At 54.5% G+C, this 24,101-nt stretch overlaps 1 protein-coding gene across 6 annotated transcripts in view; it reads left to right on the forward strand.

Moving 5' to 3' along the window:
• Positions 1–24,101, forward strand: part of RPS6KA2 (ribosomal protein S6 kinase A2) — a 292,856-nt gene that overhangs the window by 252,808 nt on the left and 15,947 nt on the right. For all 6 annotated transcript variants that reach the window (XM_028103238.2, XM_028103240.2, XM_028103241.2 and 3 more), the window contains 4 exons: positions 1,637–1,701; positions 12,420–12,522; positions 14,967–15,097; positions 16,119–16,244. In XM_028103238.2, the coding sequence (XP_027959039.1) occupies positions 1,637–1,701; positions 12,420–12,522; positions 14,967–15,097; positions 16,119–16,244 (425 nt within the window). The remainder of the gene's footprint in view (positions 1–1,636; positions 1,702–12,419; positions 12,523–14,966; positions 15,098–16,118; positions 16,245–24,101) is intronic.

Consider the following 24,101-nt stretch of genomic DNA (forward strand, 5'->3'; position numbering starts at 1 on the left):
TCCCCTAACCCCAAACTGATGTCAGTGCCATGCATTCGGTGTAACGGATGGACCAGTGTTGGCAGCGTCCGCGTCAGGCCTCACACACTGTCTGTGCACCTCCAGCAAAGGTATCATGACATCACCTCGGCAGGCAAAACAGTCTCCCTGCCCTGAATCCTCTGTGCTCTGCAGATTCGGTCCTGCCCCGCTCCCCAGGTCTCGGGATTTAACGTAAGCAGCAAAGTAAAGAGAGAGGCCGGGCAGAATGAACAAACCCAGCAGAACTATTTATAAGCGGTCTCCAGGGACCCCGGCGTCCGCAGGTGTGGACGCCAGTCTCTCTCTGGGTCCCGTCCTGCTGGAAGCTGCCTCTCCAGTATCTGGCTGTCTTCCCCTTCCCTGTGAACCCAGAGCCGCCTAACAAGGCACTCTGCACTGCAGCCTGCTCTCCCACTCCTTCCGTACTTTCTCACCCTTCTGGAAGGCCAGCCTGAGCATCAAAGTGCAGCCAGGGTGGGGCTGCGTGGCTCAGTTGGTAGAGCATGTGACTCTTGATCTTGGGGTTGTGAATTCAAGTCCCATATTGGGCATGGTGCCTACTTAGATAGATAGTTGGATAGATGGATGGATGGATGGATGGATGGATGGATGGATGGATGGTTGGTTGGATGGGTGGTGGGATGGATAGATGGATGGATGGATGATGGATAGATGGATGGTTGGATGGAAAGATGGATGGATGGATAGGTAGGTGGGTGGATGGATGGATGGATGGATGGATAGATGGATAGGTGGATGGGTGGGTGGATGGATGGATGGATGATGGATGGATGGATGGATGATGGATAGATGGATGGATGGATGGATGATGGATGGATGGATGATGGATGGATGGATGGATGATGGATAGATGGATGGATGGATGGATGATGGATGGATGGATGATGGATGGATGGATAGATGGATAGGTGGATGGGTGGGTGGATGGATGGATGGATGATGGATGGATGGATGGATGGATGGATGGATGATGGATGGATGGATGGATGGATGGATGGATGGATGATGGATAGATGGATGGATGATGGATAGATGATGGATGGATGGATGGATGGATGGATGGATGGATGATGGATAGGTGGATGGGTGGGTGGGTGGATGGATGGATGATGGATGGATGGATGGATGATGGATAGATGGATGATGGATGGATGATGGATGGATGGATGGATGATGGATAGATGGATGGTTGGATGGATAGGTGGATGGGTGGGTGGGTGGGTGGGTGGAGGGATGGATGGATGGGGGATGGGGGATGGATGGAGGGATGGAGGGATGGATACATGCACACATGCAGCCGGGCTGTGATGGGCCTCCAGCTTCCCCCTCCAGGTTTCCAGGCACCCCCCCACACCTGTAGCAGGAAGCTTCCAGCCTACCCCACCCCTGCCTCTGGCCCTGTCACAGGCCTGCAGGGCTGAATGTGGCTTCTGTGGGCTGTGAGGCAGGTGAGCAGGGGCCCCTTCCCACAGGAAGAAGGCATTGGGAGCTGCTCGGGCATCCCCCAGCCCCTCACACTGCTGTGCCAGAAACTCAGAGGTAATGAAACTAGGGGTTTGTCCTGATGCTCGTGTGTGCTTTGCCCTCGGGACAGGTGCTGGCATCGATGGAGTGGAGGAGATCAAGCGGCATCCTTTCTTTGTGACCATAGACTGGAATGTAAGTCGTACAGCACGGGGCCCACCACACATGGGTCACAGGGAGGTGAGGTGGAGGGCGCACCAGCTTGGTACAGACCAGAGGGGAACGTGGCCCTGTCCCCTGAAGGGGTGCCCTCTCTCAGGAGCCTTCTGAACAGGCTGCCATTTTACAGGCACAGACCAGGGACCACCTTCCTGCAGCGCCAGGCCTGAGAGCCCTTTAACACTTGGCCCTTGAGAGGCAGGTTCCGATGACCCTGCAGCCACTCCCACCGCTGAGGACAGAGCAGGGATCTCCTTCTGCTCAGCAAGAGGCTGCAGGAGCCCCTCAGGTCTCCAGGCCCTGTGGGTCTCCAGGCCTCGTGGTTGCAGGGCCACTGGGTCTCTGGGTCTCTGGGCCCCTGTGGGTCTCCAGGCCGCGGGGTTGCTGGGCTGCTGGGCCACCTGGTCTCTGGGTCTGCAGGCCCCTGGGGTTCCCCAGGCTGCCGGGCCAGGCTGTGCAGGCCTCTTCTGTGTTGAAGGGCTGCGTCTCGTACTCTGTGCTGCTCTCCCAGCCTCTGGTTTCAGGCTCAGGCCCACCCAGCTGCCACTCTCATAGAGTCGCTAAAGAAAACAAACATCCAGACTGTTAAAGACAAAGTTGTTGGTGATGCTCATTAGCGACGTAAGGAAGACCTGCATGGTGATGAGTTCAAGGACCTGCATGGTGATGAGTTCAAGGACCTGCATGGTGATGAGTTCAAGGACCTCCATGGTGATGAGTTCAAGGACCTGCATGGTGATGAGTTCAAGGACCTCCATGGTGATGAGTTCAAGGACCTCCATGGTGATGAGTTCAAGGACCTGCATGGTGATGAGTTCAAGGACCTCCATGGTGATGAGTTCAAGGACCTGCATGGTGATGAGTTCAAGGACCTGCATGGTGATGAGTTCAAGGACCTGCATGGTGTTGAGTTCAAGGACCTGCATGGTGATGAGTTCAAGGACCTGCATGGTGATGAGTTCAAGGACCTGCATGGTGATGAGTTCAAGGACCTGCATGGTGATGAGTTCAAGGACCTGCATGGTGATGAGTGCAAGGACCTCCATGGTGATGAGTTCAAGGACCTGCATGGTGATGAGTGCAAGGACCTCCATGGTGATGAGTTCAAGGACCTGCATGGTGATGAGTTCAAGGACCTCCATGGTGATGAGTTCAAGGACCTGCATGGTGATGAGTTCAAGGACCTCCATGGTGATGAGTTCAAGGACCTGCATGGTGTTGAGTTCAAGGACCTGCATGGTGATGAGTTCAAGGACCTGCATGGTGATGAGTTCAAGGACCTGCATGGTGATGAGTTCAAGGACCTGCATGGTGATGAGTGCAAGGACCTCCATGGTGATGAGTGCAAGGACCTGCATGGTGATGAGTTCAAGGACCTGCATGGTGATGAGTGCAAGGACCTCCATGGTGATGAGTGCAAGGACCTCCATGGTGATGAGTTCAAGGACCTGCATGGTGATGAGTGCAAGGACCTCCATGGTGATGAGTTCAAGGACCTGCATGGTGATGAGTGCAAGGACCTCCATGGTGATGAGTTCAAGGACCTGCATGGTGATGAGTTCAAGGACCTGCATGGTGATGAGTTCAAGGACCTCCATGGTGATGAGTTCAAGGACCTGCATGGTGATGAGTTCAAGGACCTGCATGGTGATGAGTTCAAGGACCTCCATGGTGATGAATTCAAGGACCTGCATGGTGATGAGTTCAAGGACCACGGGGACAGGGCCTGCGGTCGGTGGAGAGATGGGGCTCAACTCTGAGCAGCTGGGGGCAGTGGGATTAATAGTGGGGTGGGGGCTGTGGATGGAAAACCACTGGGAGGAAACACAGGGGTGAGGGGCTCTGGCTGAAGCGACCTCACAGGACTTCTGCCGGACACAGGCCTGGGGTCCAGACATCACCTGGTGCAGGGAGGGCCCATCACATGTCGAGCCTCGGGCCCCAGTCCTCCAGGCTGATGCCACGCTGCCGCTTGGAGCTGGCCGCTGGCCAAGGGGCTCCCGAATCTCATTCGGACCCGCCGCTCGGAGCCGCCTCCTGGCCCGTCAGCATGGGGAGCAGCCAAAGCTGGGCTTCGTGTGCCAGGAGGATGTCCCTCTTCGGATGTCAGTGTCTTCCAGTCCTTTCCTGATGCGCACACAGCAGGCATACTCGGCGGCGGGGGGGCTCTGTTCCCTGAGCTGACAAATTAGCCTCGAGAGACTCTAACAGAAGACAGGTGTATATTACATTAATGTCCTCTCTAGGACCAAGGCTGTTAGCGGTGTTTGCCTTGCTCCCTGTCTTCGTCCTGTCACCTCCGTGGGTTCCAGCAGCAGGGGCGCCGTGGCAGCCCACCCCCAGCCCCCAGGGTTATGACCTCTGACAAGGTGCTGATACGGATGCTGGATGGAGCCAGCTGTTCCTGGAGCTTCTGACCTTACCCTCCTCTCTCTTCCTCTTCTGAAAGTCGACCCACTGGGAGAGCACCAGCTTCCTTAAAACCCGCTTCTGTAGTTCTGATCATGCAGCTTTTATGGGGTTAGGATTCTTTTCAACACTGAGACTACAGAGAAGCACACGAGATGCTGGCACACCTGTGACCTACCCCCCCAGGTGCCCCTGTGACCTCCTTGCCAGGTGTCCCTGTGACCTCTCCACCAGGTGCACCTGTGACCTCCCCGCCAGGTGCCCCTGTGACCTCCCCGCCAGGTGCACCTGTGACCTCCCACCAGGTGCCCCTGTGACCTCCCTGCCAGGTGCACCTGTGACCTCCCACCAGGAACACTGGTGACCACCCCACCAGGTGCACCTGTGACCTTCCGCCAGGTGCACTGGTGACCTCCCCGCCAGGTGCACCTGTGACCTCCCACCAGGTGCACTGGTGACCTCCCCAGCAGGTGCACAAGCCTGGTTAAAGGACCGGGTCAACATCAGCTTGCGTTCAGGAAAGTGGACGGTGGAAGCAAAGTGCTTGCCCGTGAAATCTCTTTTTCCTTAGCTTCCTGGAATGTAGAATTATAAGGAGCTCGGTCATCCTCAACTCACAGATGGGCACCTGGAGATCTTTCTCGGTCGATTATTTCTGCGTTCCATCCAGCACGGAAGCTCAGCTGTGCCTGTGGTGATGAGGCCTCAGGCCAGCCGGCTGCGCCCTAGCCCTGGAGGGCCAGCATGGCGCCGCGGGCAGGAGCCTCAGAAGCTGACCCCTGGGGGCACGGCCCCTGGTGCCCCGACGGGCGCTCTGCCGCGGGTCGTCGTCTCCCGCCCACAGACTTCAGGGTAGAACCGCACACCCCCTTCTGTTATCACTCGCTGTTCCCTGTGTTCAGCCATGCTGTTGACCACGTTTCGGGTGCTTCCAGGACACGGACACAGAGCAGTGGCCGTGACACCCCGGGCTTTACAGCCTGGTCGGGAGGGCAAGGCAGGAATCGAAGGCTGTGCCCTAAGTCACAGAGAGAAAGCGGCACCGTGAAGAGAGCCGCTGAGGGGAGGGGTGGGGCATCGGAGCCGAGCCCCTCACCTGCCCCTCCCGCCCCCACGCTGGCCTCTCCACGCACCTGTCTGCCGAGCACATCGGCCCTCCTAGCCCCGAGTGCCCCTGTGAATCACTTATGTCCTCCTCCTTATGGCTTTTCTGAAAAGCCAGCTCCTCGCTAATGTCTGTCCCAAGCCTTCCCAAACGCAGCTCCTCGCCCAGCGCCCTGACTCCCCTGACCTTGCTGCATCCCCGGCTCCTCGTCACCGTCCAGTGTCCGGCATCACGTCCCTTATTCATGGTGCTGATTAGGAGTCTCCATCCCCTGCTCCTGGAATGGAAGCCCCAAGGGTCAGGAGTCACTGTCAATGTTGGGGAGAGACGCCGCCCGGGCCTCTGAGACAGCCGGGCTCAGAGGAGGCCCCTGACAAGCAGTGAGTGAGCGAGGGAGCAAGGGAGTGAACGGGACAGGCTCTCGGGCAGGAACCCACTTCTCTCCCTCTCTCTCCGGGGTACCCAGCCCTCGCCGCCCGCAGAGATGAGAAAACAGGAGAACAGGGATGGCTGGGGCCGGAGATGGGGACGGACCGTGTGGGATGGGGGATCCTCGGGCTGCAGCTGGGAGGAAAGGGGAGGCCTGGCCTCACGGCTCTGGCTACCACTCAACGCAGCAGCTTGGCTTGAAGGATCTGCTTGCAAGTTGCTGCAGACAGATGCTTCTCTCATCCCAGAAGGGGCGCCCCCCGAAGAAGTGGGCATGTGGAGGAAAAGCCAAGACAGCTTTGTGAAACGGTTGGAATTTTCACAGCACGATGATGACCTTGAACACTGTGCAGGTTGGGCTAACTAACATGCCTCCTGGGGAGCCCAGGTCCGCAGGAGCTCTGAGCAGAAGCCCGGCTTCTTTCTGCAGGCATTAGCAGCCACCCGGTGAGAGTCCGGCGGGGAGACCAGCCCCAGTGTGCACGGCTCGTCCCGTCTCTGCATTTAGGGCCAGGTTCCTGCCAGGGCAAACACGGTCACTGCATATCTGCACCAAGAAGGTGGCGTGCTGTATTATTTCAAAGTAATCAGACTAAAATTGAGGTTGGGAAGTTTCTTTTGTTGCTTTTAGCATTTAATTCCCTTTTGTTTCTGAGAGAGGCCCTTCAGATTCATGGGGACCAAGCGTACGTAACTGTCGCTTCTGTATTTGCCCGAGGATGACGAGGCAGGGAGAGAGGAATGGAAAGATTTCATTCTATCCCGAGCCCTGGATGAAAGCAGCCAGGGAGTGGTTAAGGGAGAAGAGCTCCGAGTCACCACTTTTGTGCAAATTCACTTATTTCGTAAATAGTATTTGGCGCTTGTCCGTGTCCAGGTGAGCAGGCTGGCTGTCCATGCTATGGCAACGGAACACACAGCTGTCCTCAGGTTGCTCCACGGCTGCACGGAATGTCTCGTCCAGCCACAGAAGAGGTGTGCGGCGTGGGTGTCCCGTCAGAGACCCGACACAGGCAGGAGCTGGTAGGTGAGGTGACATACTCCCAGCAAAGCTCTCCTCAGGACCACAGCCTTCTCTCAGCTGCGGCAGGCCTTCCCTGGAACCAGACGAGTGACCCCCATGTCCACCTCCCTACCCAGCCGTGATCAGCTGGTCAGCCTTGGCCCCCACTCACACACCGAGCAAACGGCAGGCTCGAGCCTTGAGCCTCTCAAGCGTGGGCTTGAGAAAGCAGGCATGAAATGCGAGGCACTGACTGGCATCCAGTGCGTAATGATACCAACCCCCTGTCCAGACGTGCCCATTCTGTTTCAGCAGCTTAGATAAGAAAACCACAGCACAGTAGCATTTGCAAAAACTATGAATACCGGAAGGCGTTCCCTCTGCCCTGCTGATGCTCAGGACGACCACCCAAAGCCATTTCCCTGACCCAGCACAAACCCAGTGCCTGCCTGCCTCGGGATCCACCCTGGAAAATAGAAGGATATTTATTTCACTTTCTGCTTCCCTCTGTGACCCAAAACTGCCAGGAGAAATTCTCAGGTGACCTGCTGGAGCGGAATGAGTCCATCACAGCAGATGTGGGGTTACTGCCCCCGTCTGTCCTGCTCTGCCATTAACTTGTCTGCAAAGCCGAACAAATAAAGGGCCGCTGAGGAGCGGTTCTTCCTGAAAGCTGCTCTGTCTCATGAGCCGAATGAAAAATTACAGTTACAGCCCCGAGGCCTTGGGAGAGGGTCACGGGGAGTCCCGCACATACACCACGTTTACTCTGCCCCGTCGCTGCATTAAAGTTCATCACCACAGGCCACGGGAACCTCCTCCCACGCCCTGAGGAAGACCTCCCGCCCAGCCTGGCGCCCCTTGCCGTGGGACCAACACCTGCTGAGCCAGGCTGGGACCTTCACTGTACCTGTTCAGGGCCCGTTATCACGACGACTTCTATTAATGCTAGGAGCTTGTGCTTGAGTTGTTCCTTTTACATTTCTGAACCCTTCCAAGGGTACCCTCAGTGGTTACTCAGTGCTGTGGGAGGGACACCCAGGGAAACCAAGACACAGAGCAGTGAGAAAAGAGCCCAGGGTCCGTGGGTGAACGGGCAGCATGTGCCAGAGCCCCCTCCCCTTGCCGGTCATGTGTACCAGCAGCAGCAGAGGGAAGTCTTGCCCACAAGACTGTGCAGAGTGGATTTTAGGAGTTCGGTTCCCAGGAGCGGTGGGCTGCTGGCCAGGATCTCAGCGCCTGTGTCGGTGGCTGAGGGAGCTCCTCCCCCTGCCCAGTGGAAAGATTTCTATCAGTTTATTCCCGCGTTGAATACACCAGCAGAACTTCTCCTTTCAAGGAGCCCAGTAAGACTCTTCTTCCAGTGAATAACCGCTCCTCGGCTCTGCAGTGTTGTAAATCCAGATACTTTGGCTGGAACGGCTTTCAGCGGCGGGAACCTGTACAGACAGAGTCCTGCCACGTGGACCACCGACCCATCAGATCCCCCGGGTGCACTGGGGCCATTTGAATTCTCCCTGTTACCCTTGCAAGTCTGGCATCACTCCACAATATTTCTGCGTTGCTATTTCAGGAATAATCTATAGCCGTGCCATTTCCTAATTTTGAGATGCCTGGAGCCAAAGCTGCCTGCAGAAAGCAGATGTTAGGTCCTTGACCCCGAGCTAGAAGCAGCTTCCTATTGCGTTACCCAGTCGCCATTCTCAGCCTGCCCCCTGGTTCTCCCCTTCGTCATCGGAAGGTCGTTTAGGTATAAATAGCCCTGGTGCACCTGCTCAGAGCCTCCTAGCGCATCCTGGCCTGATGTGTAATCTGTTCCCATGTGGCCATGACTTGTGTTATCCTAAGATCCTGGGACAAGTGAGATGATTTAAAGTGCTGCCTGGTGAATTTGATCATGAGACCCCATTCTCTTTCCATCAGTGTGGGATGGATTGTTCTAGAGGCTCAGAGAGGGGAATCTAGGTCAGAATTATAATGCATCTCGTCAAGCTCAAAACCTACAAGAAATGCTGCCGCCAATCATTCTTGATTTAACCCTGTGTACGGCAGTTTACATTATAAAATGAGAAGCAAGATTACTTTTTCCCTAAAACCTCAAACCCACTCCTAGGTTTGGACACAGAGAAAGAAAGCAGCTGTAATAATAACGCATTCCAAAAGTTGGTCAGGAGGAAACTGACCAACTTTAAGACTGCATAAGGGAGCTATCCAGAGAGTGGAGGGCACCAGGGTGCCTTATGCAGCCCTTTGCTACCTGCTGGAAACCAGGATGAAACCACGGCGTCCTCAGGGACTGGGAGGGTGGTGTTCTGGGGCCACCCTTGCACAGGCTATGCTCACAGGCAGATCAAGACCAGGGACCGGTGTTCTGAGGACGGGGGGGGGGGCCTGTGAGGGAACTCGCCCACCAGCAAGCCCTTGTTGGGCTCTCCCCCACTCTCCCTCCGGTCAGTTAGGATCTCCTTAGTGAGGCACAGGCTTCCAGAGGAGGTTTGAAAGCACAAGGAAAAGCAGGCGTCCACATGCACAATGCCCAGGGAAGCTGGGATCTTCATACGCCCTAAGCATGCTGTATGATGGCTGGGTTCTGTGACCGGTCCAGGGGGCATGCACCGGGCTGGGAGTGCAGTGGGAAAGAGGGAATTGGGCCTCCGCACCGGGCCAACAAGCGTGAGCGTCCTGGGGCGGGAGAAGGCAGGAGGTACCACATCCTCCTTTGCTCCCTGAGTTATCCCTAAACACTTGAGTTGAAGAGGGCAGCAGTCTCCACCCAGATGAAGCGCACAGCCGCACCACTGCTGGGGGGCAGATGCCATTCTGATGCGTTCCTTCTCCTTATGGGTAAAGGTGTGGAAGGTGGGAGGCTCTGTCTCCCCAGGAGGTCAGCCTCCCGGCCTGCACCGCTGTGCTTCTCTCGGGGGTGAGGAAGGAAGAAGTCTGGGGTAAAGCACGTGACCCCGGGAGTCAGCTTGGTCAGAGGAGGTGCCTGTGTTTTCTTGGGCTGCTTGGATTTGCAAAGCCTTGCTCTCCTCCTCCGTGGGGAGGGAGGGGTAGAGGGATATGGCAGGACAAGGAGCAGACGTGGGCAGGTTTCTGCAGGGAGGGAAAGGGGGCTCGGGAAGTCACCTTGACCTCCCCGCCCTGCTTCTTATCAAAGCTGGTGTACAGTTATCCGGGTGGTGGGCGGACGGCAAGTGAGCCTCCTGGGGTGTCTCGAGCACAGCAGAACGGTGAGCGGCGTCACGGCCGCTACCCACCTCGTGTCTGCACACACACCCAGTCGTCACCGCCCATGCCTCCAGGTCCTGCTCCGTGTCCCGCCGTGGAACAAAACTGCTTCGGTTGAGAAGCCTGGAGTTCAGGGACAGTTTTGTCTGCAGCCGTAAGGCTGGGGGCAGGGCCTGGTCTCCTGTTCCCAGGGGTCCTGTGTTGGCAGAGCTGGGGCGAGAAGAGAGCGGAAATGTACGACCTTCAGCTCCAGGTGCAAACGCCTCGCCTCTCGTTTGGATTAAGTGACAGCCAGCGCTGTGTGCATGTAAATAAATGTTCGAAAAGCAGGAGCCCTGGCTCTGTGGTAGCGATCTCCCCCCCGCCCCGCTCCCTCTAACTCCCTCTCCTCCCCCACCCACTCCCCCAGGGAGCAAGAGAACACATGCCTGCCCAGGGAGAGGATGTGAGTTTTCCTTGAGCAGGACAGATACTGATTTAATAATGCAGCTCAAATACCACTGGAGCATCACCGGTGTGAGCAGAAAGGGTCTGAGCCCTGCAGGGCTGCGCCTGGGCCGTCGGTCTTGGTAACGACTAGCATCCTCATCAAGGTGCACGACTCGCTCGTCCTTATTCGATTTCCTCTGACAAGTGCATACATCAGGGAAGTTTATTCCCACCGCAGAATGCGTCACCGCGGAAAGTAGCATCTTTCTATTTCTGGAAAGAGCTTATGGAGTAAATCAATTCCTAATGAAATCGATTCACCCAGGGCAAAAAATGAGCAGATAATCGAGGGTAGACGTTTTCTTCTGGCGGCTCCCAGGTGCTCACCCTGAGCTCTGTCCTTGCACGCCTGCGGCTCGTTAAACCCGGGGGGCCCAGCGGTCACCAGCCTGGACACAGCTATTGTTCTGTCTGTCACTCCTGCCAGTTTTCCGTGGCCGCCTTGGCTTCTGGAAGGGTGTGCTCCCAGCAGGGATCGGAGCATCGCACCCTCCTGCCGCTGCTGGACCTTCCCTCACCACGAGCGCTGCTCTAACGGGAAGAGTCAGGATGCCCTGGTCCTCCCCCGCCAGCCCTCACTCACTCCTGACCTTGCACAACTCGCCCAACCTGTCTTAGCCTGGGTTTCCTCGTCTGTAAAGTCAGGGTGATAAAATCTGCTTTTCTGTGTTATGGAAAGATTTAGAGCAGATTGGACGGGTGTCACTGCGTCCGTTTTCTGAGCCATGAGGGTCCCTGGCTCCAGACCCACTGAGCAGAAGCACCAAGAAAGGGCCTGAGGGTCCCCTCTGATCAGGCAGAACTGGGAAAACTCGTGCTAAACGGTTGCCAGACCCCCCTCCTGGTGTCCAAGCCCTGCTGCCCGTGCCCCAACCCGCCAGGCTCTCGGCACGCTTGCCAGCGCCGCGACTTCCGTACCCAGGGCACGCCGACGGACCCAGGACTGTGACGTTCTGAAGTCCACCCCATGGCTGCCCCACAGCCTCAGTCAGAAGTGGCACCCTGAGGCCCCCGCACCTCTCCATCACTTCCCCCACTGGCCCCAGCTTCCCCCTCCTGCCCACACCCCCTTCTTCCCCATCTGTGGCTTTATCCAGCTGGTTCCCAGGCCTGCTTCCAAACTGTCTTGTTCCTGAAGTTGACTCTCCCCAAAACAATACACTGTTGCCCTTCCTAAGAGCATTGAAAGCAACATCATCAGGTTGGAAGGCATTTCCAAGAAGGCCAACATCAGAGGGAAGCCGTGAGGGACGTGGAGTTTCTGTGCATCAAAGGTCAGGCCCATGACCTAAGTTCAGGGCCGCCAGATGTGGCCGTTCTGGAGAAGTGCTGATTCTCCCCCTGGACTCGGCTGTTCTCACGGGCTCATCCAAGTGCACAAACGCGTGTAAAGGAACGCAAAAGCATGACTCCGCCCACTTGAGCAGAGGGCTCTGGACCCCCACACCTGGGGGTACCAGAGTAGGTGCCCAAGGGGAGTGCTACAGCCCCGGTCACAGGCTCTGGGAGGTGTGTGAGGAAGGACCTGGTTCGTTCTAGCTGGGGACTCTCCCGGTGTCCCCCAGGCGCGGGCCCCCCACGGTGGCCAGGGCGGGGAGGGGGGGCGCCAAGCAGCAGGGGCTCTTCCCTACCGTTCCCCGACAGGGGGCAGTGCTGGTAAGACGCGGCTGTCCTGTCAGATTTTACCTGAAAAAATTTTTCAAAAAAAAAAAAAACATTCTGCCCCCAAAAAGTTTTTAAAACCTCATATGGCCCTTAATGAAGAATACTTAGCATGTGTCCAGACCCTCATACCTTCAATTATGGCTTTTATATCAAATATCTTCTATAATCTCCACACATAAGAGACACTGTGTTTTCAGGGCGCTCGTACATGGGTCAGAGTATACGGGGTGCCGGGCGCAGGTGCAGACCGGGGGGGTGTGCGGAGCCCGTCTCCCCGCCCCCGCGGCCAGCCCTGCTCCTCTGCATCGTCCTCCTGGGTGCTCTGTGGCTCCTCCTCAGCGTCCTGTCTTGCTCTCCCCGCAGAAGCTGTACAGGAAGGAGATCAAGCCGCCGTTCAAACCAGCGGTGGGCAGGCCCGAGGACACCTTCCACTTTGACCCCGAGTTCACAGCACGGACGCCCACAGGTGTGCACCGGCCGTGAGTGCCAGCGAACCCGGGGTTCTGTCCCCCTGTGGGTCCTCCTGCTCCCCGGCCCTTAGGGAGGGCGACGTAGCCAGGGGGTCTCAGGTCCGAGAAGGCCTCCATGGAGGGTACCGGTCGGTTCTGACTTTCTCGTTCTCTCTGCTCCGCCGTCAAGGTTTAAGTGAGAGAACCAATTCTCAGTCCTCCCGGTAACAGCTGGTTTGGAATCACACAGGGGTTCTGTGGATCCCCCTCTCCTGCTGCCTCCTGTTCTGAGCTGCGATCCGGGGACCACTTCTTTCGGGCACACACGAGCAGGGGGCCTCAAGACAATGGAAGTGTCTCCCGTAGTTAGAGGGTCTGGGGGAAGAGGCAGGCTGCGGGTGATGTCTGGAGCGGTGTGAACTCTAGAACTTATTCGTGCAAACCGCAAACACCTGTCAGAAAAGCCCTCTCAGCTACTGGACGTCAGCACAGCCGACGACGCGTACTTTCATGAAAATCGACAGTCACTCTCGAGGTCTGTCAGACTCAGAACTGGCCAGCTCCCTCTAAAAGTTACCATTTTGTGACACTGATGAGTTAATATTAATTTTTTGGCGGTATGGGAATTGTCTTGGTCTGCTCAGGCTGCCATGACAAACGACCATCCTGGGCACCTCTATCAGCAGACATTATTTCGGTTCATGGGGAGGGCTCTCTTCCTGGCTGGCACACGGCTTCCCACGGTCTTATTCTGTGCTCGAGGAGGAAGAGCGGGCGAGATCCCTGCTGTCTCACCCTCTTCTTATATGGACACCAGCACCATTGGATCAGGTCTCATGACCTCATTTAACCTTCATGACTTCCCGAAAGACCCCGTCTCCAAAGACAGTCACATGGAGAGCTAGAGCTTTAAACTACAAATTTTGGGGGAACATGGTCAGTCCAGTCCGTACAGTAGAGTATGTTATATAATGGTGTTATGTGAAAAAAAAGGGGGGGGAATCTCCTGTCTATGGGGGTTCTTACTACTTTTGAATCTGAAATTTCCTATGATTTTTAAGGATAATCGTGAAACAAATAGATGGTCAAATACAAAACACTATGTGAAGAAACTTGGAAGAGAGAATCTACTTTGTTCCCTTTGAGTTAGGCTGTGGGTGCTGGGAAATAAATCCCCACCATACTAGACTAGAGAAGCGTAATTAAAACCCAGAAGGCTCCACTGAGTATTTTTTAGAATCTGAAAACTATGCGCTGCTAGAGAGCAGAGAAGAAGCGCGGCGGGTGCCAAGCCGCTCCAGATCCGGGGCTCTGCTCTCCGGCTTGCTTCGCGCTGTCTGCCTTTTTCCTGCACACAATTTTGGCTTTGAGGTCTGCCTTCTCTTGAAAATCCCCCACGCTACCGCGGGGTGCCCTGAACGTCTCCACCAAAGCACAATGGATACATCAACCTTATGCAAATCTTCAACCCCCAGGGCGCTTTGGTGTCCTCCTACTCCAGCTCAACCCAGGGAATGAGCCAGAGCCCGGCAAATGGTCAGGGCAGAGCCTAGCCCAAGAGGTTCATTAATAGCCCCTGAGGAGTGTGTGTGCTTTGCAGGGGAGAACAGGTCTATTAACTTGAACTGATGCATTTTCATCCGTGAATGGAGACTTTGCAGATCAGATAAGCACTGTCTCTGAACTAGGGGCCCAGAGTACACGGCCATGCCTCCCGTCGCCAGGGCTGTCTCCCCCTACACAGACCGAGCGGTGGCGGACAGGCTCAGGGTGATCAGATGAGGTTCAGATGGGTCTTCACGGAGTCACCACCACCGCTCACAATCGGTTGGTGTGACTGGCAGGCCTGAGTGATAGGTGGCATAAATAGAATTTACCATGCTTGAGAATCATCTGGGAGATGCTGATTTTCAGCACAGTACTTAAAAAGCAGACACCATGAGTTGGATAAAAGAAAATTTAAAACTTTGATGATCCCATGACTAGTTTCTGACTAGTATGTTTGAAGGGTTTTTAAATCTTGGACGGGCACCTCTCACCAGTAAGCGCGCTCCAGTGGGCAGCTGATTTGTGCACGTCCAGGGGATAGAAACCAGCTTTAGTGTTGGCTTAAGTTTAAAAAAAAAAAAAAAAAAAAAGACCGTAACCCACCGCAAGGCATTCCCATTCTGCATCCAGAAATCTCACATACAGGATATGGATTATCCACTGTTTCAGAATCCCCTTGCCATAACTACCCTTTAACAGAACCATGCACTGAGCTCATGTGCTTAGAAAATTCTACCTTTTATTAATATATAAATGTAGAGAGAATGATTTTTCTGTGTCCTTAGCACTTCAGTTACTACCCAGCACAAAAGCAAACTGTATGGTGTCACAAATTAAGCAAAAGTGATTGGAGAATTCAAACGAGGAAGCCCCTCCTGGAAGTTTGAATTAATTGTCTCGTTGTTACCTGCAGACTCACCCGGCGTCCCCCCCAGTGCCAACGCGCATCATCTGTTCAGAGGATTCAGTTTTGTGGCCTCAAGTCTGGTCCAGGAGCCCTCGCAGCAAGATCTGCACAAAGCCACGGTTCACCCCATCGTGCAGGTAATCCCGTACCGCCAGGCTGCTCGCCCCCAGCAGGTGTGCCCAGAGAGGCGCCAGCACCCATGTCACACGTGGGCTGAGAGCAGCCTGGGTCCTGGGGTGCTGATGTGGGGGGTACCGACTCTGTCCCCAGCCTGCTGGGCGTTACTGAGTCTCATGGTGATCTGAGCCATGCCTCTCGCCCCTGCTCCACATTCATCCTCACGAAGGGAAAAGAGTTCTGACCAGAATGTCCCTGGGGTGTGTGTGTGGCTGGAGCCCCCACAGGCGGTCAGACGGGGGCGTCCTCACTGTGTGGATCGAGTCAGTACCCCAAGAGAGTAGTTTGGTTCATAGGGGCCATTTCTCTGTTGTGAAATGTATTGTTTGGGAAATCAATTCAGATGACATTTTTAGGAGTTTTCCACCTGATGAGTGTGACCAGATGCAGAGAATTCTAAGAAGGAATTGTGATTGCATTTTAAGGACAAAGTCAGGGGAAATGAGGTGGCATTCGAATTCCGTATTTCTTTCTCCTGGGCCTTTTGGGAACGCACCGTGTGTCTAACGGGGACACTCGATGTGACGGTATACACCACATACGAGGTGTGATTGGTGGCTTTCTGTCTGTGCTCTCAGTGCATAGGGTGGAGGCTTGTGCATACGGGCAGATGGGGCGGTGGCTGGAACATCACATGGGGGGGCGAGTTCCAGTCAGATTCGGACACCAGACACCACTCTGGCCTCAAGCGTCCGAACCATGCACCCATTATCTGCAGGGCCTTCTGCACTCCCACCTCCAGAGGCTCAGACTCTGGTAGTATGGTCTAAAAATTAAGCTCATCCCCACAAAGTTAGGATTCAGATCTGGAATCATTGCTGACCAGCAGCATTACCTTCATGATCCGTTATCTCCTGACCTCGGTGACCTCGAGGGCACCATCCGGGACCTCCCTTGCTGCCCACGTCCTGTGTGCCCGTGATTGTGCCTTTGCCCGAGTGAGCTCTGACAGCAGTCCCTGCCCCGGGTCTCTCTCCACAGCAGTTACACGGGAACAGCATACATTTCACCGATGGCTATGAGATCAAGGAGGACATCGGGGTGGGCTCCTACTCCGTGTGCAAGCGATGTGTGCATAAAGCTACTGAGGCAGAGTATGCTGTGAAGGTAAGACCACGCACCTGCGTGAGCCGTGAGCGGCGCCGCGTGCGGGCTCCACGTGCCCTGAGCCGGCAGGTCTGGCTGAGCCGGCCAGCCTCCTCCCCATGCGCCGTCCCACAAGCTCTAATATGACGGAGTTCAGTTTGCTTTGACACCAGGTCACCCATTCAAAAATTATTTTGCAGATCATGAATATTTTGAGTTTTATCCGACATATAAGTACTGACCACCTTTAGTAGCTTTATGTACAGTATGCCCTGAAATAAAAGCTTTGGGTGCTTAGTATTCCGGAAAATACAACTGGGGGACAGGCACAGTGCTGTTTGAGCGGGCTGGGGGGTGGGGAGAGGAAGAAGCTACAGTCACCGAAAATTAAATCAAAGAAATGAATAGAGGCATACACTGGTAATATCTGTGCAAACTTAATCAGAGCGCTGGTAGTTTTACTTGCAACCATCAAGAAAAGTCAATAGTAAGAATTATCTAGAATTATCTAGAATCCAATCTCTACATAATACCTTTAGCTTCTGTAATTGTTGCTAGGTTTGATATTTGATCTGGAAATCCCAAACACCAGTTTCTTGAATTTTCGTGTTGGTGAAATGTGGACTAAATCTAAAGCTTCCGGCCAAAAGCATAACCTGATGTATGTAAAAAGCATAAACTGTGCATTCTCTCCACAAGACAGCCAGAGATGCTCTAACCCTGCTGCTTCCCCACTGAACTGACCTCGAGACTCGAGAAGCCGGGTCCAGCCTGTGGCGTCAGCACGGCCAGACCCAGACGTGTCTGCGCCACGTGGCGCTGCACCTGCCCTTCACCGAACATTTGGGGAAGTGTGGAACCTGTCCAGCAGCAGCGTAAAAGGAGCGCTTCCTTCCACTGTGATTTTCCTAAACTCAGAAGAAATTGTTTGAAGTGAGGCCTGTGGGGGAATGACCCCGTTCCTTCGCAGGTCACCCATGCCCCGTGCTTCTTGCACTGAGAAAATGTTCAACTCTTGTCAAAAAAAGACACCAGCCCAAAAAAACTAGGCCCTTTGGTCTAGTTTGGGTTGGAAATTGATGGCTTGTTGACAAATGTATCCTGAAGTTCTCAAGCAGGAAAGAATGTTTGAAATACAGAGTTGCACAGACTCTCAGCGCTCGGCCTGCCCAGAGTCTGCAGCACCGTGGCCGGAGCCGAAGGAAGGGGTGCGGTACAGTTCCCGGAGCGGTGGGTCCAGGTGCACAAGCGCCACTGTCTGGCCCGGTGTCCGACAGCAGGTGCGTCCTGGGCCCCCGGGAACGCAGGTGGTGTCGCCAGCAGTGACCGCTGCAGAAGGGGCGTGCGGGGCTCCATGCGTTTCTAAGACTTGGGTTGATGAGGACTCTCATGTTTCCTCCTCCCTGGGAGCGTTCAGAGGCGTGCGTGCGTGGACGCCCCCGTGTGCCCTGCGGATGCTGTGCCGGTGGGCAGGTGCGCCCGACGTGGGGCGTGCACCTGCACTCTGCCCCCTGGACGAGAGCATTGCACGCGTGCCTCAGAGCGTAGGGCACACATGCGTGGGCGTCAGAGAATTTTCTCTGCCTGGGTCCTTTCTCACAGAATTCCTTCAGCCGTGCATCAGGTGACCAGCAGCAATCCCAGAAACAATCGCTCCTTCCAGTGAGCACGAAGAAACGCGTCTATTGTTCGGCTGGCTCAGTGACCACGATGCCCTTCTCGAAAACAGCCTGCCTCTGTGAGGCCGGTCAGCTGCGTTTTGTGCCTCTGAAAATAAATCTCCCATTGACAGAGGCAGTGGTGTGTTTCCCCGTACTGTCCCCATGGCCAGCCCTCTTATAGAAACACCAGCTGAATCCGGCTTTGTTCCGTGGCTTTGCCTCGGTCCCTGCATCTCCCACTGAGGCCGACTGGGCTGGGGGCTTCTGGGGCATCTCAGCCCAGGGCCCAGGAGCCAGACGCATGGCCACAGCTCAGTGAGGCAGAAAGAAACAGGGTCTTCCTGTTCTTTTTTTCCAAGCCTTGAAGTTCCCTGGACAAAGTGAGCTGGTGGACCTTGCAGGGTTTGCCCCATCCTCACTGAGACCATGGTGGGTCTCCTAATTCATTGTCTGGAGGGTGTGTAAATTCACCCGGCTGTGGCCCTTTGCTGCACAGCCCCCAGGACCCAGAGCTGGACCAGCCCGTATAAGCTGCTTGTTGCAGGGACAGTAGTCAGGTCCTGGGTCCTGGTTCAGATTTCCTTCAAAGGCGAAAGAACTGGCTGGAGTTTCAAGGCAAAGATCTCCGTATTCAGGATGGGCCCCTGTGTTACCAAAATGTTGTAATGTCCTACAGATCACTCCTCTTTCTCGTCTTCAGCATTTTCCAGGTAAAACATAATGGAAATATTCTTTGGCCTTTGTCTGTGTCAGCTGACTGGTGGATGAGTAGCAGTTTCCCCACTTAGGGGTGGAAGAACTAGCCAAACTAAGAACGTCTTTTAACAGCCGAGCCCTGGGAGCGTGGCAGTTAATGACTTGGCGTGCGAGCTGGACCTCAGGCCAGCAGACGCCTCTTGAGCCCCCGCCACTGAACTGAGCCCCTGCATCCCAGCTAGCACGCCAGGAGCTGGCCGGCCCAGCCGTCCAAATTCTAGTGTGCATGGAAAAGGGGGTCTGTTTCGTGTTGAGAAACAGTCCAGTCAGAGCCAGCTGGGGCCTCCTCAGCCCACTGCATGGGTGATTCAGAAACCTCCCCTCTGAGTAATGAGCAGAAAAATGTAAGCAGCAACTTTGATAAACAGCAGGATGTGGCTTCCGCCTGGGGCAGTCATAATGGGGGAGCAGGTGTTGGGCTGGTTCTGCCTCCCGCGGGGGCACTGGCGATGTCTGAGACACCCTGGTTTTCACAGCTGGGGTTTTCACAGCTCGTGTACGCAGGCCAGGGATGCTGCAGTGTCCTGCACGGGCCGGCTCTTCCCACGATCCTGGACACAGGACTACCCAGCCCATAAAGTCGGCAGTGCTGAGGTCGAGAACCTCAGTCTAAAGCATCCTTTAGGGCTGGGGGCTGAGGGGTGGATATCTCATGCAGAAATTCCAGCGGACTGACATCTGGGAGGCAAGGGTGGTGTGTGCCTTCCCCGTTAAGCTCTGCTTACTCTCAGCAGGATGACGCTCTGACGGAGCCGAGTGCCTCCTGCACTCTACTCAGGGGCAGGGCAGGCCCTCTGGCGGATGGAGCCTGGACTGCCAGGGCACGGCCTTCCCAGAGACCGGCGGGGGCCGCCCGCAACCCCGCGCAGACCAGGCCCACAGCCTCGGACCACATGTGGGACATATTAGATCTCACGTCTTGGAAATATCATTGTGTTTTGCCTGAAGCTTATTTCTCTGTCTTATGGGCCCCTAATTTTGCCACTATAATTACTCTGTCATCACATTAACGACATTTAAGGCCATATGTAAACCTCTCCACCCAAGTATATTCCCAGTCAACAAGATTGTTGGTTTTACATTTATTCTCAGCTGCATTTTTCTGTGCAGCTCTTAAAATTACTGAGGCCACGTCTAGCTACCACGTGACAAAGTTAGCGCAGTACGCACACACAGCAGGGACTCAGTAAGTGTTGGTGCAGAGTCTGAATCCCTAGGCTTGGTCCTGCCCTCCCAGCCAAGGCAAACAAGGCTGGATTGCCCAGGATCTTCCGCTGGGAGAGCCTGGCCTCAGGCGGTGAGGCAGGTGCTGCCCCCCATCCTTCTCGCAGGCACCCCCTTGGGCTGACTCGGCGTAGGATGTCCCACCAGTGTGCCCACCTAGTGCTGAGAGAGTGGATGGGAAAACCGTGATGTCCTCTCTTCTCTCCCGTCTGTCAGGCACGTGACAGTTGAACAGATGTGCCCTACTTTCCTAGCGCGCGGAGCTGCTTCCGAAGGACAAAACCGCTCAACACTCCAGTGCACAACTCAAGTTCACCTTTGCTTTCATAGCCAGCCCCGGAAGGCGAGGAGAGGAGATGAAATTGTGCAGGAGTTTGAAATAACGTGACATAGAGCTGCACAGATGGCCAGGCCTGAATACATCTTCCGTTTAAAAAATAAAGTTAACACGGAATCATTTACGACGTGTAGAAGGGAACTAGGATTGAGCAGCGCTTGAAGGGGAGAGGTTTATTTGAATAGAAAAAATCATTAGTATTCTCTCCGTCAAGGTGCTGTACTCACTTTACATGAATTGCATAAGAGGGCTGTTGGTCTCGATTGTGTTTTGGAGTCTTTGTGGCTCAACATGATCAGGCACGCATTGTGGACAGCCCAGGAAGCCAGTTTGTATAAAAAGGACTCCTGGCATTGTGCTGATGGGAAAGTACATAGGAACATATCAGAGCTCATTCACTATGGAAATGCTGCCTTGTGTCAATAAATGTCTCAACCTCTCAGAAGCCTACGTAGGTGCACCTTGAGAGAGTTCTGGACAGTGTCTGCGGATGACTCAGGTGTATACCGATCTCAGGGCGCAGAACTCACATGCACACCCAAGGTACTGCTTTTGCCACCTTGATCCTTGGTTTCGAAACACAAACATCAGTAATTTCTAAGAAGCAAATGATACAACACCTGAAGTTCATGAGACCAGGAGCAGCAGGTATTAGATAGAATTCAGACTTATCATAAATTCTGTCATCCTGTTACGACGATGATAATGATGATAACAGCAAACAGCCCTCACTAGGTGTCAAACCTGCCCAACTCAAAATGCTCTGCATGTTAGGTCCGTTGATCTTCATGACACCATGATGTAATTACTTTCACCATCCCCTCGAGGGCACAGAGACCGGCAGGTCAACAACACACCCAAGGGCACCCAGCCTGTAAGTGGGAGAATCACCGAATGTCCACGCGCGCATGCCCTTGACCTCCCCAGGACACTGCCTCTCACTCCAAGGGGTGGAGCCCTAAGGCTTCACTCCAGCTCACTCCCATGCATTCTGCAACCTCCAGATCATGAAGGACTGAGACAGCCGTGCAGAGCAGATGGGGCTGGGCAGTGGTAAATTTAAAGCCCAAGTCATGGGGTCTGCAAGGAAACTGTGTGGTCTTGATGACCATCTAGGCTCCCTAAACATTACAGTGAAGTGTTGCCGGAGAAAGTGGAGGTGCCCGAGACCCTGGATCCAGGCTCCTTTCCTTGCGTGTCGCCTGCTGTTCTGCTCCCAGCTCTCGGTGCCGTGCCTTTGGGTTGACTCCACCTAACAATCACGCCTGCTCTTCAGTAGCATAGTTTTGTTCTGTTACTAGAGGTACTGTAGTTTGTTTTAGCAAAAGACTCGGGTAAAAGTGAAGCAAGATCCTTAAATTTGTGCAAGTCTATGTCTCCCAGTTCTTGATTCTAGGGAGGAGGTAGGGCCGACGCATGTCTGCCAGGAGATGGGCAGGCTGTCCTGACGCGGAGCCCGTTTTGTGTTCATGACAGATGGTTACAAGAGCATTAGCGCTCCTGTGCTCATGTTCTTATGTGTATGTAAGTTGAAATCCAAAAATGCAGCATGATTGAGACCAATGTTTGACATGAATAGAGCTTATTTTTAGAAGGAAAACTGATCGGCATGGAAATTTTAATTTTTTCCAGCAGGAAAACTCAGAGTCCTCTCGCTGTGTCATTTGTTCAAATTAATTGTACGAGAGAAGTTGTCTATGAAATCCTATGAAGGATCGCATGCTTGACTACGCTTGTTCACATATGGCATTGGTCCTGGGAGCAAGCCCGTGGAAATACCCTGCCTCCAGGGGCGTGCAGCAAGCCCGTGAGCCCCTCCTCTGGATCAACACAAAGCCCATTTCCCCCACGGACTCCATGTCCCAGGAGGGAAGCACCCAGGGAGAGCCGGGGACGAGGAAGGTGGAGGGGTGCAGAGACGGAAGAGGAAGAGGAAAAGCATGCTGAGGACGGCGAGGCCTCGTTTCTTCCCGCCCCTTCCCGTCCCCAGCATCCAGGAATAAAAATGCACATGAGGGGCGCCTGGCGGGCTCAATCAGTAGAGCATGAGGCTCTTGATCTCAGGGTGGTGAGTTCAAGCCCCCCATTGGGCCTAGAGCTTACATTGATGGATTGATTGATTGACTGACTGATTGATTAAAAGGAAGAAAAGAGAAGTGCTCCTGATACGTCCATCCCCATATGCTTCACCAGCAGAGAGAGTCCTCCTCTGCCGTCCATTGCGTCCTGGGGGTGCTGACTTAGCCCTGTACATGTACAGCTTGCTGGGGAGCAGCACCACTGGAGGCTCGTTTACCGGCCCTGGTGGGGGGCTGACCCTGGGCAGCGTCCTGCCCGCTCTCTGCGGCTGCTGGGGCATGAGAACCACAGAGACCGTTCCTCCCCACCCCTTCTTTGTGGTTCCGCCAGATTATCCGAGCACCAGCACGGAGGAGAGCAGGCCTTGCTCATCAACACGATGACAGAATTCCTTCCCTGAGACTATAACTCAGTATTATTCTCAAAATAAGGAACTTGATCCACCAGCGCTTTCTTGAACTAGAAGCAAGTCTAACAATGGCAATCCCAGGAAACCGATCCCACGGGGAAGAAATTCATTCCTTGACGTTTCTAGACAAATGCTCAGAACCTCTCTCTGGACTCTGCCGTCCCCCCTGCTCAGACTGCAGCCTGGGCTCAGGGACCAGTAAGCCTGCCTCATGGCTCAGCGTCTCTGTTAAGACTCTTCTTCTTCACCTTAAAAAATAATAATAATAATAATTCCAGAAAAAGATTTGTGGATAAAAGCAGCCGGCGCTTGCTGACAACAAGACCAAACAAATCCTGAGTCTGACCAGAACGTACAGCTGTGTGAAAGTGCGTAGGAACATATCAGAGTCAGCCCTGCCCAGCTCAGGGGGCTGGTGGAAAGCCAGCAGGGCACCTGTAGGAGCTGTACCTCCGCGGTTCTAGGACTTCCCTTCCGGGCTGGGTGCCCCATCTCCCCCGCACAACCGCCTCCCCGCCTCCGCACCTCCAGCGCCCCACCTTGTCCTCTGGCTTGCGGTCAGCCCCGCCACAGGGAGACCCCACAGGAGGAAGGAAGAGCCCCCAGCTCCTGTCAGGGGCACCTTCTGTGCAGTCGCCCCATCCGGTCCTGTAACTGCCCCCGGGCCACTGGCAGGAGAGAAGAAGCTTCCTGCTTCCAGCTCCACTGTGAGGGTGATAAAACAGATTTATGCTGAGAATACACCATTTTTATCATGAAATTTTATTCAAAAAAAATGAATCTAACACTAATTTTTTAAAAAATCCATGAATGCATTTTAACCTTCTCAAATTCCAAAGACAAGGTCACAGCCCGAGAGACTGAATGAGCCCATGGGCTGTTGGAGCAGAAGGGGTCTTGAATCCCACTGGCCAGCTCACGGTCCAGGCAGTGCTTTCCAAACCCCCACGCTGCTGAAGAAGACTTCAGAGAGGCCCTCCCTCAGAACGCTGCATTATCTGCTAGTTTCCTTCAATAATAGAAGCAATCCTGGTCCACGCTAGAACTTTAATGGAGTAAAATGTAGCCAGAGGAGAAGAATGTGTCAAGAAAGGGAGCTTCACTCTGTGCTCGTTTAACAGCGCTTGTCACTGGGCTCGCAGTCCTGGGGTGCCAGGATCATCGGAGCTCGGCTGCGGGCCTTAAAGCTGAGATGGAGAGCGGAGCGTGGGCACTAGGGTGATCTATCCTGACAGCGAAGGGGAGGGACGAGGGGCATCCAGGGGCAGCATTCTAACAGTGGGTCAGATGCTGCCAAGCACTCTGCTCATCTAAAGGAAAGAGATTGAGTTTCACGTGAAGCTTTGCTTAGAGTCTGATGTGAGAGAAGGTAAAAGCAAATCTCCCTCCTACTCCGGTAGTCAAATCATGGC

The sequence above is a fragment of the Eumetopias jubatus genome, unplaced genomic scaffold (genome assembly GCF_037043125.1).
Source record: "Eumetopias jubatus isolate StellerSeaLion01/CBP00866 unplaced genomic scaffold, mEumJub1_p1.0 scaffold_6, whole genome shotgun sequence".
Classification (NCBI taxonomy): Eukaryota; Metazoa; Chordata; class Mammalia; order Carnivora; family Otariidae; genus Eumetopias; species Eumetopias jubatus.